The sequence below is a fragment of the Myotis myotis genome, unplaced genomic scaffold (assembly GCF_014108235.1).
Source record: "Myotis myotis isolate mMyoMyo1 unplaced genomic scaffold, mMyoMyo1.p scaffold_m19_p_5, whole genome shotgun sequence".
Lineage (NCBI taxonomy): Eukaryota > Metazoa > Chordata > Mammalia > Chiroptera > Vespertilionidae > Myotis > Myotis myotis.
In genome coordinates this window covers 55,833,123-55,850,147 of record NW_023416357.1, presented here as the reverse complement: position 1 = coordinate 55,850,147, position 17,025 = coordinate 55,833,123, and the positions used below count along the sequence as shown (strand labels likewise).

Sequence of the window (17,025 nt, the reverse complement as noted above, 5' to 3'; positions counted from 1 at the left end):
GAGAAAGGTTATAGACTTTATGATATCACTCCAAAAGGGGTTGGATAATACCCCCAACTGACCCCAGCCCCATTACCCCAGCTTCCCTTAATAACCCAGACAAATTAATCATTGGTGTATTTATTCACAACTTTTTATAACTTATTTATACCTCAAACTGATTCATATGTGGGATCATTAATTTATTAAATGTACTGCCTGGATGTAGAGGGGTGTTTTCTTTATTCCAAATATCTTATTCAAACAATTCAGAGAAGCATTTAGAAAAGCATTTCAGAGATCAAGAGGTTCCCTTAAAACATGAGGAAATACTAAAATTGGGTTACAAAAATATGATGCATTTAAATATTTACATTAAACCACTATTTAACCCAAATATATACAATATAATCTAATTCTGCAAATTTCAAAAGATTTATAAAAAATGCAACAGTGTATGGATTAAAGTGGTGTGGTATAGTCTTTCTCTCCTATATCTCTGTGACTATAGATTTTACCTCCTTTGGAGATGACCTCAAAAGGTTATTCTGAGGCTCTTCATGAATGTGAGGCTCAAGCCAAGAGGCCCTCCTGGCCTCCTGGATAAACTCTGACATCTCGTTTCTAATAATCTGAGATTTGGTGACAGAGGCTCTGTTATCCTGATATTTGCTTTATATTTGATTCAGATTTTCCATAAATGGTAATAATTAAACTACTCAGGGTGCCGGGAGCCGGTCCATGCTTGCTGTTTCAAGGGACCTGGCATATATGGCATACTGTTCTTAATATGTTTGCTCACCTTCTTGGCACTATGTGTTTTAACCAAGGTCTCTGAGAAAGGGTGTTTCCCCAGGTAGGGATTTTCCCCTGAAGTTAGGGAGGGAATAAAACCTCTTAACTAAGTGCCAGGCGGGTAATTAATCACTTTAACTATGAACAATCATGCTTAAGCTACATAATCTTTACTCCCTGGAATGGAGATAAGAAACGCCCTAACCTTTGTAATAGAGATTGATAGGATTGAATCAACTGGTATAAATACAGTTGTAACTAGTCAGCAAGAGACAGAACTTAGAACACAGAACTTAGAATACAGAACCAGGAGAGACAGAACCTAGGCACAGAACCTACACAGAACGTTCTCTAGAGACAGAAGAACTTCGCTGGAGAGAACATGGCAAAAGATCCTGGACAGAAACTGGCCTCAGAACCTAGAGACAGAACCTAGCGAGAGAACATGGCAAAAGATCCTGGACTGAACCTGACTACAGAAACTGGCAAGAGAACCTGACTAGAACCTGGTGACAGAACTTGGCTGGAGCTCCTAACCAGAACTTCACTGGAGAACCTGGAGAACCTGGTGAACTTCACTGGAGATCCTGACAAGAGAACCCGGCTATGATGATCAGCTGAACACTGTCTCCGTGCCCTTCCTTCTTCACCGACTGCGTCTGCGCCTTTGGGAACCCCTGGACCTGCTGGGGTTGGACCCCGGCATCAGGGTAAGTTCAAGAACAGGGAGAGTGGGAGATAGCAGGATGCAAATGAGAGATTTACTTCATGGATCGGCTGTGTTTCCCTGGAAGTAAATTGGTTGGGTAAACTCCAGGATACTAGGCAAGGTTAAAAAGCAGCAAAGCAACAAAAGCGTGGCACAATGTGAGGCAATGTAGATAGTTTGTGTTGCAGCTAAACTATTACAGGAATATCTATATGTCTATATCTGTATCTCCCCATATCTTCATTATTCAGAGAGTTTACTTTTAAAAAGGCTACTGAACTGGCCTTACCCTACCTTTAATGTCATTCACTGGTCCACGAGGGACCATAGCTTAGAACAAGCAGCTGTGCTGGCTGATTTCTTGATGCTTCTTAGACAAAATATCTGGAACTCTGACTTGAGCTTTGCCAATTTCATGCAGATATAATGTGCATCTGATGTGCTCTTTGTATTGACCATTTAAGTCCTAGCCAGTAGCCAAGTCCTTAGAGTGGGAAGATTCTTCTCCAGCCACTTAATATTTTTGGATATGGTTTCCAGAACAGTTTGAAAAATATCCAGGTGTAATCCTTGAGCTTTAAGAGAGTCAAAGAACAGTTTCACCTGAAAAAAATAAGCAAGAAAAGAATTACATGGTTAAAAAACACTTTCTCTTCCAAAGGGTTTCAAACAGCTTGCGAATTATAGACACAGGTGCAAGCATTCCTTCGCCAATCTCTAAAAGGTTATTTTCTTCTTCTCTTCTTTCTTTCTTTTTTTCTTTCTTTTTCTTTTTTCTTTTTTTTTGCATAGTTAGTACTTCACTTATCTTCAAACAATAAATAAAGACAGGAATGATAAACCCTCATCTTACAAGTGAGCACACTGTGAGTAAAAAGTTGTGATTAAGCCAAGTCATTGAGTTTGTAGTGAGCTGGATTAAGTTCTAGAATTCTGAGTTTGCTTAAACTGTAAATAAATTCAGGATTTATTGTGGAAAGAAGATGTAAAACACCAGAATGCTTAAAAAAAAAAAAAAAGACAAGTAGAACTGCCAACAATAGGAGTTGTTACAAACCTTTAAGAACTCTTTCAAACTTCAATATAATCATTCATGATGATACAATAATGAACAAAATAACACAAAAGGACTCATCTCTCAAGGGTAATTTTCATTTTGAATGCTATGTATTTTAAAATGTTCTAGGTTCTAGTCCTTTGCCTTCCATTTACTTGCTACATGACATTGGAAAAATAAATTATTTTCTTTTAATAAAATGAGAACTCCAAACAAGATTGTACCTGTTTACTTTCAATTCCACCACTTGAACATTTATTTTTAAACTAGAGGCCTGGTGCATGGATTCGTGCACCAGTGGGGTCCCTTGGCCTGGTCTGTGGGGATCAGGCCAAAACTGGCTCTCCGACATCCCCCAAGGTGTCCCAAATTGCGAGAGGGTGCAGGCCATGCCAAGGGACACCACCGGTGCATGATCAGGGCCAGGGAGGGACCCCGGCCCCTCTTGCCCAGTCCGGATCTGCTAGACCCCAGCAGCAAGCTAACCTACCAGTCAGAGCATCTGCCCCCTGGTGGTCAGGGTGCATCATAGCTTCTGGTCAAATGGTCAAATGGTTGGAGGGACAATTAGCATATTAGGCTTCTATATATATAGATTGGTAGCAATAGTAACAAACCTCTTGTAACTCATCCTTGGAAGAAAAGTGAGACGTTGTGCCAGAGATGATTATTCTCACATCAAATGAGCCCAAGCCAAATCTGAAAATAAAAGCAATTTAAGTAATAGAAATACTGGCCTTATGTTTATTATATCATACACTTTTTAAATGTATAACATTAATAGCTATATGATAAGCTTGTATACTTACAATAGGCAGTATTAATTACCATAAGAATAACTGATATTCACCCAGTAAAATCCCCAAGGTATGAAATTTATCAAATTTGACCATAAAATTAAAATGTAGATAAAGCTGTCCTGGACAGCGTAGCTCAGTTGATTAGAGTGCCGTCTGCATACCGAAGGTCTCGGGCTCAATTGCAGGTCGGGGTACATACCCAGGTTGCCAATTCCCCAGTGTATGTGCTTTCTGGGGGAGGGTGGGGGGGGAGGTGGGGCATGTGGGAAACAATTGATCGATGTTTCATTCTCACATCAATGTTTCTCTCTCTCTCCCTCCCTCTCCCTTTCTCTCTCTCTAAAATCAATAAAAATTTGTTTTAATGTAGATAAAGCTATTTTAGGAAATATGACTATCATATTCAGCAATGCTTATATTTAAATTTATGTTTAAAGCAGCATTCTCTACATTTCTTTTTTTTGGCTATGCACCCCATCAGTAAAGGTTCTTGGACCAATAACTTCCCAAATTACATTTTATATATGAGTTAGATGCACCAAAGGCCAACAAAATAAAATTTAAATGGCATAATAAATAATATATGTGGTAATATTTTCTTCTTGCACTCCAATGTATTATCTTACTTCCCCAGCCAATTTTTGGATACCACTGTGCTTAAACATTGTATTTATTAGGGCAATGTTACTTGGTTGAGCTCTCATTTGCAGCCACAGACTGCATCCTTCAGCTGGTGTCTTATACAGAGAATTCATACCACAGGTCGAAGGGATTCATGCTGGAAAGCAGAGCACAGATACATCTAAGAAACGGTTCCAAGTCTAGGCTCTGCACATGGTCAGGCAGGAGGATAATTTCCAGTTACAAAGGAAATCTACAGCATTGCAGAACAAGTCTGATCATTTCAAGAGGGAACTGACAGTCATGCGAACAACCCAACCAATGGTTCCAATAGGGTTTTTATGGAAACACTTTTCCCCCCAGCATTTTCTAACTGTTTGGTTTCAGGTGGATGTCAACCCCTCCCTTGAAGGTCTGGGAGAAGGGTGTAAAAAGGACTTTTTGCTTACGCATAGCTGTGAGGACTCTGCGTCTTTTATGGCTAAGAAATGACAGATAAGAGGAACTGGGGGTAACTGACATCAGAGACGCTAACTGACACTGTTTATCTTAAAACAGAGAAAATTCCACAGCTCTTTCATACTGAGTATTTTCCTTGCAGTATTTCATAAGTGACATTTTGGATGTGGGTGAGGAAATGGCTGAGCAGCTTAGCAGGGGGCTTGTTGTGAGAGGAAGCAATGCCATTCTGTACATTCCTATGAAATGTAATTATTACTGTGTGTCCCCCGAGCCCCCCACCAACCCTGGGAATATGCTAGGCCCAGGAGCATACTGGAGTGAGCTCTGGTTCTCCCAAAAATCGAAGCCCCAGAATAGACACAGAACCAATCCAAAACACTTCTAATCAGATTTCTTTCAGCCACTCTACATTCCCTGCTGTGCCGCCTTTACAGGTGAACTGAGGGTGGGGATTAGCTCTCATCAAAATTCCCCCAGAACGAAAAGCAAGCCAAATATGTCTGATGCACAATATACAGATTCACTGAAGTCCTCTGGGCTGGTGCGACAGCCAGGAGTTGGGGGAATGAGGCTGATGACTGGATTTAACTCAACTAGTATTCGCTCCCAGCAATTCTTTGCCTGGGATGAATAAGAGAAATCTGTTTCCCATTCTCTTCTGCTCATTCCTCTCCCTTACACCTGGACAGAGTAATTTGTGCTAGTTAGTTTTAAACCCAATAGACTTCATTGAACCATTTGTGTGAAATGGAATCATTTATACGCTTTGGGGGACACTCGATTACAATTGGTGTTAGGCAACTGAGACAGCTGGGTGAAAGAACACACAATGGAGATAAGCCAATACCAACTTTTTTAGGATATGGGTCCAATTTTCTCTTACAAAATTCCAGGCTAATTTCTGTCCCTCTGGACTTCTAGCAATTGCATGAAGAAGAGATGCCAAGTCCTGTGTCTTGATAATCTTTCCTTCCATTCCTAGTTCAATTAATCTGAAGAAATAAAAACCACATGAATTTTCATGGCATGTGCTATGTAATGATAATTAACTCACACTACCAATATATTAAGAGAATAGGAGAGAAAGAAGCATGATAAAAAACAATTGACCAAAAAAAATTAATAAATTCTCTACTGGCTAACATATTTAATGTTCTAGTTACACTTTTACTTTTTTCTAGCAGTAATTTTATTCACTTATTATTTCAAATAACTTTGATAAGATTGAAGTATCTCATATACAGGAATGTAGTTTTGTAATAATTTTCCTCCAAGGTTCTGTAAGTAAAACTATATCAATCACATGTTTAATAACTACATTTTGCTATCTACATTTTGACAATATGTTTTTTTAAGTCAAAGCAATTAAAATCCTGACTTAATTAACATATGCCTTTGAAATTGGTGGCTAAAATTTTAGTGACTTCACTAAATTTGTATCAGTTTACTTTTAACAACTTAGTTAAAGTAATGCACTTACTTCATTAACTTTTCCTGGTGTTTGCTGGTTGACAATGCATACAGAATTTTGTTTTTTTCAGCACCTGACATTGACAGTTCATATTGCTCCAAAAGGTAATTCCATCCTGGTGTTGTCTGAGCACCCACGGAATACACAATCTTTAAAACATCTGTTGGGATACTGCGATATTAAGCACAAAGATAAAGAAAAAAGCTTTATGAAAGAAAATTTTTTCTTATGATTTAAAATTGCTATAACAGAATCACCCCTGACTTATTCCCAGTAACTAGGATACTAAACCTTTTTTTCTGCCAAACTTTTATAAAATTATTTTATGTAATTTTACTTTGCAGATTATTTGTGTGTTTTCCTACTGATAATAAAATGTTAGCAGGAAAAATAATCATAAAATTTTAACCTGCACAGAGGAATGAATAAATTAAAGAGATGATTTCTGAAATATAAGAGCACTGGTTTATACTGAATTCTGTCATTAATAACCTGTATTGGTGCTATATAATTTTTATAAATATGATTACTTGCTGCTTTGAAGTCACATTAAGAGTGTATTCTAATAGGCCTATCTGGGGGTCATTTTACAATTCTGTAAAAGTGATCAGATGCAATAATATTATTTTCTATCCACCTAAAGAAGACACTATACTTTTGGGGTTTTATTATCCTATGGGATATTAACTAGTTTTAACTTTAATTCATTCTATGATTTTTAATTCCAAAAATAGTTAGATCAATAATATCTGATATTCATAGTGATGGCTTGGAAAAACCACAACACAGAGATGCTGGGATGAGGCTGGAAATTTGCATTTATCACACAGCAACCATATAGTAGAGATTGCACTAGTCTTTGTACACTTTCTATAACTGTCAAAGCGACCCAGTGAGATGGTGATCCTAATTTTTAAAAAGTGGAAATAAGCTTAGAAAGGTTAAATAGCTTGCTTAAAGATGACATAACTAGCTATTTTGGAGATAAGTTTTAAACCTGTGATTCTAATGCTTGTGGAATTTCCACTTGACATACTTCAATATCCCAAGTGCCATTTGAATCATAAAACAAAGATTAAGTAATTAAATTCCAAACCATATTGCTATGATTCTAGTGCACTTGTCTGTATAATTTTATGAAAATTGGTAATGAATTCATTTTAAGTTCCTTGTAGATGGGACACATAGTAGTTGTGTCCACTACTCTGTCCTTAACACTTACAGCCGTGCCTGGCACATAGGTGAAATGCAAAGTATTATATTTTTTATTCATGAATGAATGAATAAATAAATAAATTAATTAATTAATCTATATAGGGAATTCGTCATTAGGATTAATACTAATGGTCTTAAAGTTTAGAAAAAAAACCCCAAAAAACAAACCCTACAAAATTTAATTATGTGTTCTTGATTCTAAGCATAAATGAGCTTTACCCAGAATATTTTCACAGGCATAGCATCCTACTCAACATGTGGAACCATCATATCTCTTGTACCTGGGTTATGTGAGTGAGGTCATCCCTCTTATGCCTAGCATAAACACAATAGTATTCTATTATGTTATGGGGCAGCAGGATGCTTACATTTTAGCCTTACTCATAACAACCAATCAAAAAGAAGAGAAAAATAGAGCTAAAGATTTTAGGATTAAATCAAAAAGAGCAGAAAAGTCTCAAAAGGAGAAAACTGGAATTGCTTTTTTTTTAAGGAATAATTTGCCCAGCCGGCTTGGCTCAGTGGTTGTGTGTTGACCTATGAACCAGGAGGTCATGGTTCGATTCCTGGTCAGGGCACATGCCCAGGTTGCAGGCTCCATCCCCAGTGTGGGGCGTGCAGGAGGCAGCCAATCAATGATTCTCTCTCATCATTGATGTTTCTATCTCCCTCTCCCTTCCTTTCTGAAATCAATAAAAAAATATATTTTTGAAAAGGAATAATTCAAGAAAATATTTCAAAAACTTGCTGAGATTTAGTTACGTGGAGAAAAGTTATGGTAGTATATCATAGCAATTTTATACAGGAAAAAATGACATCATTTCATTACATGGTACTAAAATGGTGAATTTTTTCTTCTATTTTTTAAAAAAATGAATCTCCTTTAATTTACATAAAGATTTGATTTCTTAAAACATCCAACTCCAGAGTCAGAGTTTTAACAATAACAATATAAAATCAAGTGTTGGTCAGAAATCAAGGCTGGCATTGAAATGATCGCAGGCAGAGTCCGTTAGTGCCTATGAGTTGCAGCCATATAATTGAAGTGCAATATAATCCACTTGATCACGGGCATCTTTCTCATTTCCACTAACCATGGAATCAATTTTGCTACCATGTACATTCTTTAAATGGCTCAATTCATTAGTTTCCCATCCAGGTGGAAACTTGGGGCCAAGGCTTGGACTGTGGTATTGGTTAGTGAGGAAGTAAACACGTTTTTTAAAAGGCACCCCCCCTTTTCTTTCACAAGATTCCTCAAATGATCACTGAGGTTTCAATTGCATGTACATTTTACATTGCTTTTTATCTTTAAAGGGCACCATTTTTGGAGATGGGTGTCCCTCTGCTTCCACAGTCTGGCTATCTTGCTGGTACCATGTCAATGTTTATTTTGCTCTCCCCTATAGAGACTTAAACCTCACTTTCCACAAAATCTATTGACCACTTACTATGTGAGAGCATGAAACGAGAGTATATAATTCCAAGCATGTTTTTTTCTATCTTTACTAAAAGGTTTTAGCTCTATTGTTCTGCATGATCAAAGACTTTTACATTAGTGGAAGGGACAACCTGGCTTGGCTGGCATGGCTCAGTGGTTGAGCATTGACCTATGAACCAGGAGATTATGGTTCGATTCCCAGTCAGGGCACATGCCTGGGTTGTGAGCTCCATCCCCAGTGGCGGGGGGTGAGGGGCTTGATTCTCTCTCATTATTAATGTCTCTCTCTCTCTCTCTCTCTCTCTCTCTCTCTCTCTCTCTCTCTCTCTCTCTCTCTCTCTCTCTCTCTCTCTCCCTCTCCTTTCTTCTCTGAAATCAATAACAAAATATATTTTTTAAGTGGAAGAAACAAAGAATAGGACAGAAGTCTAGATCTACTTTAATTTCCCACTGGATTCCATCCACTGAGAGAAGAGGTCAGTTGCCTTCTGAATGCAAGGAGCATGGTTCAGGTCACAGGCCAGCTTCAACAGGGCGGAGCGGAGCATACTGTCCCAGACGGAGCCCTCGTCGCTCCAGCTCTGCGTGTCAATCACTGGCTTGAAATACCGGAGAAGGTAATGCTGCAGAAAGCACAGGATGGTTTACAGAGAGGCTAAATTTAGTTCTTAACACAGCTCTGACCCATCTAAAGGCTCAACGCTAAACTATCTGCATGGACCTTTCCCAAAACACAGAACTACTTACATTTCTCTTCTCTTTTTTTCTGGCTCCAACTCACCATACTTAAGAAACAAAGTTCGCTTCTCCATTAAAAATATGATTTAATTTCCTCTTTGAGAGGAAACTATCAGTTGATATGAGATAAAATCACCTTGGGAGGGATGTTTTGCTCATGATCCTGGTACGACTCTTAGAATGGTGATGACAAGAAAGAAGGGGCATCCACCCATCAGGCACTGTGGTGTTAACTGTGCGATCAGCCAGTGTCCTCAGCTTCTCAAAAATTTAACCCCAAGAGTCCACACAAAACAGACCAAGTCTCACTGATCCTCCAGGCCAGGAGTCCTCAAACTTTTTAAACAGGGGGCCAGTTCACTGTCCCTCAGACCGTTGGAGGGCCGGACTATAGTTTAAAAAAACTATGAACAAATGCCTATGCACACTGCACATATCTTACTTTGAAGTAAAAAAACAAAATGGGAACAAATACAATATTTGTATTTGCATGTGGCCCGCGGACCATAACTTGAGGACCCCTGCTCCAGACACTGTGTATTTACTTAATGAATTTTCCAAACGTCATACAAACCTTGAGGTTTTCAGTGACATCTGAGATATTCCTTCTGTCTATCATGTGGTAAAACATTTCTAAGTATCCCAGACCTTTGAGGAGTGCAAGGCTGCTTGTTTCATGTTGGAGATAGCGGGTCAGGTCGAGAGCTTTATCTAGGGTCAACCTTCCTGCACTGAGAAATAAAACAAATGTCGGTGGTTTGTGTATATCTTTCAGTTCTTAATATTAACCATGATATAGAGAGCCATAACAGAAGTTCATTATAGCCGGTCCATTTGGTTTAAATCCTAGCTGGGCCACTCACTAGCTGTGTGATCTTGGAAAAATTACCTAACCTCTCTGGGATTCAATTGCCTTCCTTATACAATGGGGGAGGGAACAATAGTATCTTCTTTTATTGTTGTAAGGATTAAATAAGTTAATATATGGAAAGCACTTAGAATAATGCTTAGCATATAGTAGGAGCATTATAAATGAAATAAATACTAGCTAACATTAATATCTAGTACCAAATAACATCAAAGTGTTCATATGTTATGTCATTCTCTCATTGTTTAATTTGTGGCTTTAACTTGTTCCTCCAAGTGAATTTGGAACTTTGAGGACAGATGTCAGGACTTTTCTTTTTTTGATGTTCTTCCTAGAGCCTAACAGAGAAGCAGTAATTATTATTGCAAAACAAGTATTTCCAGCTTATATTATAATCTATTTAGATTCTAAAGTTATATAACTTCTCTATACTTTCTTTTAATGATAAAAACAACAACAGCAAAACTATTATTCTGAATACCAAAGTGGTAGGGTCTCTCCCATGAGGAAATACATCACTGCAATGGCACTTCTGTGAAGTGGTTCTCACCTGTGTTTCTGAGAGGACTTGTGTGCCCACGGGGTCTGTACCCCATTCTTGCCAGCATCAGACTCCCAGACTTAGCAAAACAGTTCGAGATGGTAAAAAAGATTTAAGAACAAAGGATGGCTGTTGAATTTTTCATTAACATAATGCCCTACATCCTTTGGGTTTTAAGATTTTTAAATTCTGATCTAAAAAGAGGGAACTGAAACTAGAAAGAAATGAAATTAAAGAGAACCAACTTCTGTTGTGACTTCACTCTTCTGACATGCTGCTTTAAATAAACTAATGGAAAGTTTCCCCAAATTTTTGTCTAAAGACAGAGGGCTGGACCATATAGTCTGCTGTATTTTATAAAACACAAATGCACATAATGTCATTATTCCTTTTAACATGTATAAGCATCATCATACAGAGTGCAGTTCATACCCTTGAGCATCAGCAATAGAAAGAAACTGGCTATTATTTTCTATGATCACAGTTTTATAAAGAATGTTTAACACATAAAAAATTACTTTATATTAATCCTTTATGGCCAAGACTTTTGGCCAAGACTACTTTATTTTTCACTAAGACAAATACCATTATTAGAAAACTTTTTATATGCCTACATTAAAAAAAATCTTAATATTCATTTAAGAGATTCCTTTTCTTTTTATACAGTAATGTATATATATAAAAGCCTAAGTGACCCTTACGACCAAATGACTGGAATGACTGGAAGATCAGTCGACCAGTTGCTATGATTCACACTGACCACCAAGGGGCAGATGCTCAATGCAGGAGCTGCCCCCTAGTGGTCAGTGAACTCCCACAGCCAACCTCCTGCAGCCGGCCAACCTCCCACTGACCTTCCCCTCAGCCGGCCAGCCCCCATCGGCCCCTGGTGCTAAACCATTCATAGAGACCTGCTTCTGGGTCAGGGTTTTGTACATAGCAGAGCAGCTCCCTCTCTGTGATCTATTGAAAGTCAGCCCTTGACACAAGGGTTTGCCTCACTTCCATCCTCTCCCTTCCCCAGAGGCCGCCCACCTGCCATAGTGACAACAGGGCGATGAGGAAGGGAGGAGAGGGGAAGGTGGGGAACCACGCAGTGGCAGGGTGATGTCAGCATCTGGTGTCTGTTCCTTCCACACCCCAGCCCAGCATTTGTCACCTCCTCTCTGGACCCTGCCTGGGGCCTTCAGGCCCGGGCTGGGACAGGAAACTGGGGTGGGTGGCGGTGGATGCGGCCCCTTTCCCAGGGGTCTGAGGGCTGGCTCTCTCCTCGGAGCCACCGGCCAACCTCTCACGGTTCCTCCACCCCACCCCCGAGTGCACAAATTCATGCACCGGGCCTCTAGTTGTTTAATAAAAATCCGGCTCCTCACCATCTGCACAAAATGTTATCTGAATATTTGTTTACCTTAAAGATTAAACACATGTATAAGCATACACTTCAACCCAACAGGAAAAATCTGTATCTACTTAATTGTATATAGCTTCAGCTAAATGGTATTTTTGTGGAAATACAACCGTATTCCTATGGAAGCAATTTGGGGCAATTTTTTTTTTAAGGTGCGGGGCTAAGAGAAACAAATAGTTTTTCTGTAAGGAAATTAAAATTGTCATTTTAATTCCACTCAACTCAGATGAGATCAAAGTCTTAAATTATGTTTATAAAGTATGAAAATCCAATTAAAATACATATCTATTCATGGGTCAAATTTTGTCTCCAAACTAAAAGTGATCACTGATTACTTCCTTTAACTCTTAAATAGATATTTTATAGAATAGGGAAGGAAGAGATATATATCACCGAGGGAGTCTAGCAAGTAACAATGTTTAGACTTACTATGAGAGTTTTAAATTGCCTCCTTATACAATTAATTTTATTATTATAAAAGTAATATAAAAATTTACAAAATAATTGGAAATTAGTGAAGAGGGGGGGAAATACTTAAAATTTCACTACCCTACACATTTACTAACAGCACTGGAATATATCCTTCTGGGTTTGTTTTTTGTTTTTTGTTTTTTTTTCCTCTCTCCACATTTAGCTTATTTTTTCCCTATGTAGTTAAAAGCATAACAATACACAAACACATATTTTAAACGCATTTTTTCAACTTCACATTATTTGAAATGCATTTTTCTATGCTGTCACCTCCTCTTCCTATTCAACACATGATCTTTTAAACAATGTATATTAGATAACACTAATAATGATAACAGCTGACATTTATTGGGCAGGTACTGTGGTTGGTGTTTTATCTGCCTTATTGTATGCAATCTTCAAAATACCTGTGCAATAGATATTATTACTTAAATCTGGAGTTTTAAAGACTAGAAAATTTAGGCTTAACACAGTTAAATAACTTGCTCATGTTAAACAATAAGTGAGAAGGTAGTACTTGAATTCGTCTGTTTTAAACCAAAATTTGTACTCTTAAATTAACTTCATTAACCTGTTCATTTAGTGAAGAAAAGATCATTGCTTCTCCATTGATGCATCAGTAAATATAGTGTTCTTCCTGCTAAATTTAGGCTACCCAAACAGCTATAGGTTAGAAACAGCAAAAAAGACTTAGCTACTAATGGAAAGATCGGCCTTCATTTGCTGAATTGTCAATATTCTTCATCCTTTCTAGTCTTAAATTTTTAATCTACTTTTATGCAATCTGTGAGTCTCTCCTTTGAGCAGACAAACCTTCAACTAACAAGAAATAGCCTACTAGTTTGTTATGCATCTACTCAAATGAAGGATGGTGCTTTCTTCTAATCCTAGCCTTCGATGTGCTATGATGCTGTGATGTTCCTGAGACCCATGGGGCTGAGGATTGAGCACTCAGTCCTCTCTATTTTCTAACTCAGGAAGTCAGTTGTATGGAGAAGAAGCTTTGTCTGAGAAATGTCCTGCTGGTTGTTTTTACTCAAGTTGACCTAAATAAACATCTTAAAGGAAATAATATGTCACAAAGTAAAATGAGTAATTCTCAGAATAGGAAAAGTTGCAATGCACAACACCACCTGATCCCTACATTTGTTTCCCATTGGCCATCTTATGATCTGATTTTTTCTACATATTATTCGTGGAGGATAAATGGGAAAGGAAAGGAAATACTTTGTCGTTCCAGGAAAGTCTAAAGAGAAATAAACATAAGAAGCCAATTCTTCCTTTATTTCCCTTCCAATTTTACATTGATTTCTCTAATTGGGCAAAGTAATGAATGGATTATTGTACTAAACTAAAATCTCATTTACAATTGTAAAGGTTAAGACTATATTTATACTTTTTGTCCAGCAGATTACATAGGTATTTGGTGAAATAGCAAGCTACTGGCAGAAACGAATTTTAAATCTGGAGTTAAAAGCGTAAGTGCCTAGAGGTTTCACCTAAGTGAATGAATCAAGTCATTCATGTGTACTGTCTGGGACTTGGGCATATGGAAGAGTGCAGGCCTGGCCTACAGGGATCTTCCTACTGCACCCTCCTCTAAGGTTGCCCTGTGAGAATGATGGTCCAAAGCTGCCAAATCTTCTCATTGTTAAAGAGATTCCAGAAGTCAGGATTTTTATATCAAATTCTTCACATTTTAAAATAGTGGATTAAACATCTAAGCATGTGTGTGCCGAAATACCTTATCAGTGGGTAGGCTTTGGCCTAATGGCCAGTATTTGGCTTCTGTTCAGGTCTATATCATATGAATGATAAAACACTGAATGTTTGATTTTGAAATCAGTTATTTCCTGTGAAATCAGATAACATTTTACATTACCTTACTAGCTGGAATGCATCGTGGATCAGACTTGTTCTGTCCTTAGGTCTGAGGAGTGTGTGGTTCTGATTCAGCTGTTGAATGAATTGGTCCCATCCCTGCCCCTCATAGTGAACAATATAGTAGCCATTTGAGTTCACATTGAATTTCACCCAGCTGGTATCTTCAGGTAAATGCAGAACATCTGAGAGGAGGAAATTGGCATAGGCATTTCATTATCAGCATACATGCCAGGAACATCTCCAAAACAAAAAAATTAGTTTCTACGCTATTATTAATAAATCAATAAGAAGACAAAGTTTTGGAAGAGTTATGATGATACTGATTTTCATAGTCTACTGGAAGGTTTCTGCTGGAAACAATGGTCTTATTAAATGAATAAATAAATTAATTCGTATGAAAAAGACTGCTAACTTTGTTTTCAAATACAGTCTATGCAGGTCTAAGAGGCATACAAGGGTCCAATGAACCAGATGATGAGCATGACTGGAATTTGGCTTGATTTATTGGTGGCCATGTCTCCAGGTTTAGTTACTAGCCATTGAAATATGTGTATGTAAATAGTTGATCCACTAGTTCAGTCCTTATTTGGAGTGAAATAAGGACTCCAGGTTGAATATGATGTTCTGATGGATACTCTCTCAAATTTCAGTGAAGTGTTTAAGGAAAAATTGAAATATTAAGTGTTTTTAATATGACAGACATTATACTTGGTGATAAAATAGCATTATCATATTATCTTAATCACTGTGAGGGCTAGTCCTCATTTAAACTAAGATGAAAAAATTGAAGTTCAGGAAGTGTTAAACATTTTTCTTAAGGCCACATATCTAATAGATGACAGAATGATGGTATGAATCCACAGACAATAAATTCCTAAGTGTATGCTTTTTTTTCTACTATACATGTTTGCCTCATGGTTTCACAGCTGGATTAGTAAGTATTAAAAGACAAGACAGGATTCCATCATTTCTTGATATAAATAAACCTTATTTCTGAATGCTAAAAGCACAAGAGAACCACCCACTGAATGAAAATTTTACTTCCTAGCTAAAATGTCCTTTCTGTAACTAGTATATGGATAAATAAGAAATTTCTCAAACTTAAACTTTTATTAGCAGTATCTTTCCTCCAAATAGTTCAGAACGTATTTAATTTCAGAATTGAAACACATGTTTGGCTAATCAGTTCATTACCTGTCTTTGATTTTAAAATGTGTCTGTGAATCACATTAGAGGAACTCGTGGTGTAGGTCAATGGGATGTGCCAAAGGTACCTATGTTAGAGAGTAAAGACCGTTACAAATTAAATAAATGACTATTTCAATTTTCACAGTGTCAGATGCAGATAAACTGTAAAAGGCACTTAACCACCCATCCTTTACATTATCAGGAACCTCATAAATTTTATTGGCTAAGACTAGCAGACCCTTGGGCATGCAATAATTCTTCCAAGGTGAAGAATTGAAGGTGTAGCAACATATACCTAGTTGAATTCTGTCACAATTACCTGTGCCATTTGCTGTATAAATCTCATACCACAATAAGTTCTGTTCATTATTTTCTATAAAGAAGAAAAATCCAATCTTCCTTTCATATTTCCAAAAACTCGACAGCCTGATACTAATGCAAATAACTGAATCAAAGCTGTAGGAAAAAGCCTTAAAAAGTCTAGATCTTATTCCAGTATGACCTTCCACTTACCCTTTTGCTCAACAAAGCTAACCACATCCAACCGCCCATCTGCTAAGTGACTGGAAGTGGCCAACAGTTTAGGAACTGCAGGCCAGCAAGTCCAGAGAGCCGAAAAGAGGCATGGATAGAAGGCGCAGTTACTTTCCAATGGTCTTACTATGTTAAATAACAGAAACTGGCTATTTTTTTCCTCACTGACTTTTTAGAAACTTCCAGAATTTACTGCTTTTATCACATTAAGCCATATTAACCATAGTAATCCAGCACATGTAAAAGTATGGGTTTGAAAACACTAACAGGTATACAATGGAAAAGAGAAAGTCCTCAAAATATATAAAATTAAAGGAAACAATATACACAGACTCCATCTAGGAAAGGGTCAGAAAGGAATTATCTACCTGCTAACCTACAAAGAGTACAGATAATTAACAAAGCAATTGAAATATTTACACAAAAAAGTAAAAATGAACATATAGATATTGCCAAGACTTAATGGAATGATTCCTGGATGAAATCTTAGCTCTGGAAGAAAGGGATATTTCCAGGTAAACATATCTGGGGATAAAAAGAGGGAGATTAGCATTTCACAAGTTTGAATAGGCATGAACTAGAGAATAATAATTTTAAAACAGTAATCTGAAAGCTGACACAGGAAGAGGGAAAATACAGGTCATTGTAGATCTTTGTAATTCTGGACCATCCACACTATTGAACTCTCTCGTGACATTTTGATAAGTTACAAAATTGTGAGTCCTGCTTTCCCAATGATGAATCAAACATAAAAATTTCCAGGCTGTGTTGCCAAGTTATAAATCGTCCAAGCTCTTTGAAGTTCAGACTTCAGAAGAACATACAGAAAAACAGAAAACTGTG

General features: G+C 37.5%; 1 protein-coding gene across 3 annotated transcripts in view; it reads right to left on the bottom strand.

Annotated features, from left to right (window-relative positions):
* Positions 1-1,478: 1,478 nt before the first annotated feature.
* The window catches only part of ERAP2 (endoplasmic reticulum aminopeptidase 2), a 38,193-nt gene continuing 22,646 nt past the window's right edge, over positions 1,479-17,025 (bottom strand). For 2 of the 3 annotated variants that reach the window (XM_036310308.1, XM_036310307.1), the window contains 8 exons: positions 15,655-15,734; positions 14,459-14,642; positions 9,863-10,019; positions 8,989-9,173; positions 5,904-6,065; positions 5,275-5,415; positions 3,158-3,239; positions 1,479-2,086 (listed from right to left, as the gene is read on the bottom strand). In XM_036310308.1, coding sequence (XP_036166201.1) covers positions 1,943-2,086; positions 3,158-3,239; positions 5,275-5,415; positions 5,904-6,065; positions 8,989-9,173; positions 9,863-10,019; positions 14,459-14,642; positions 15,655-15,734 — 1,135 coding nt within the window. In that variant the 3' untranslated portion in view covers positions 1,479-1,942. The remainder of the gene's footprint in view (positions 2,087-3,157; positions 3,240-5,274; positions 5,416-5,903; positions 6,066-8,988; positions 9,174-9,862; positions 10,020-14,458; positions 14,643-15,654; positions 15,735-17,025) is intronic. The other variant, XR_004967675.1, reaches the window with a different exon arrangement.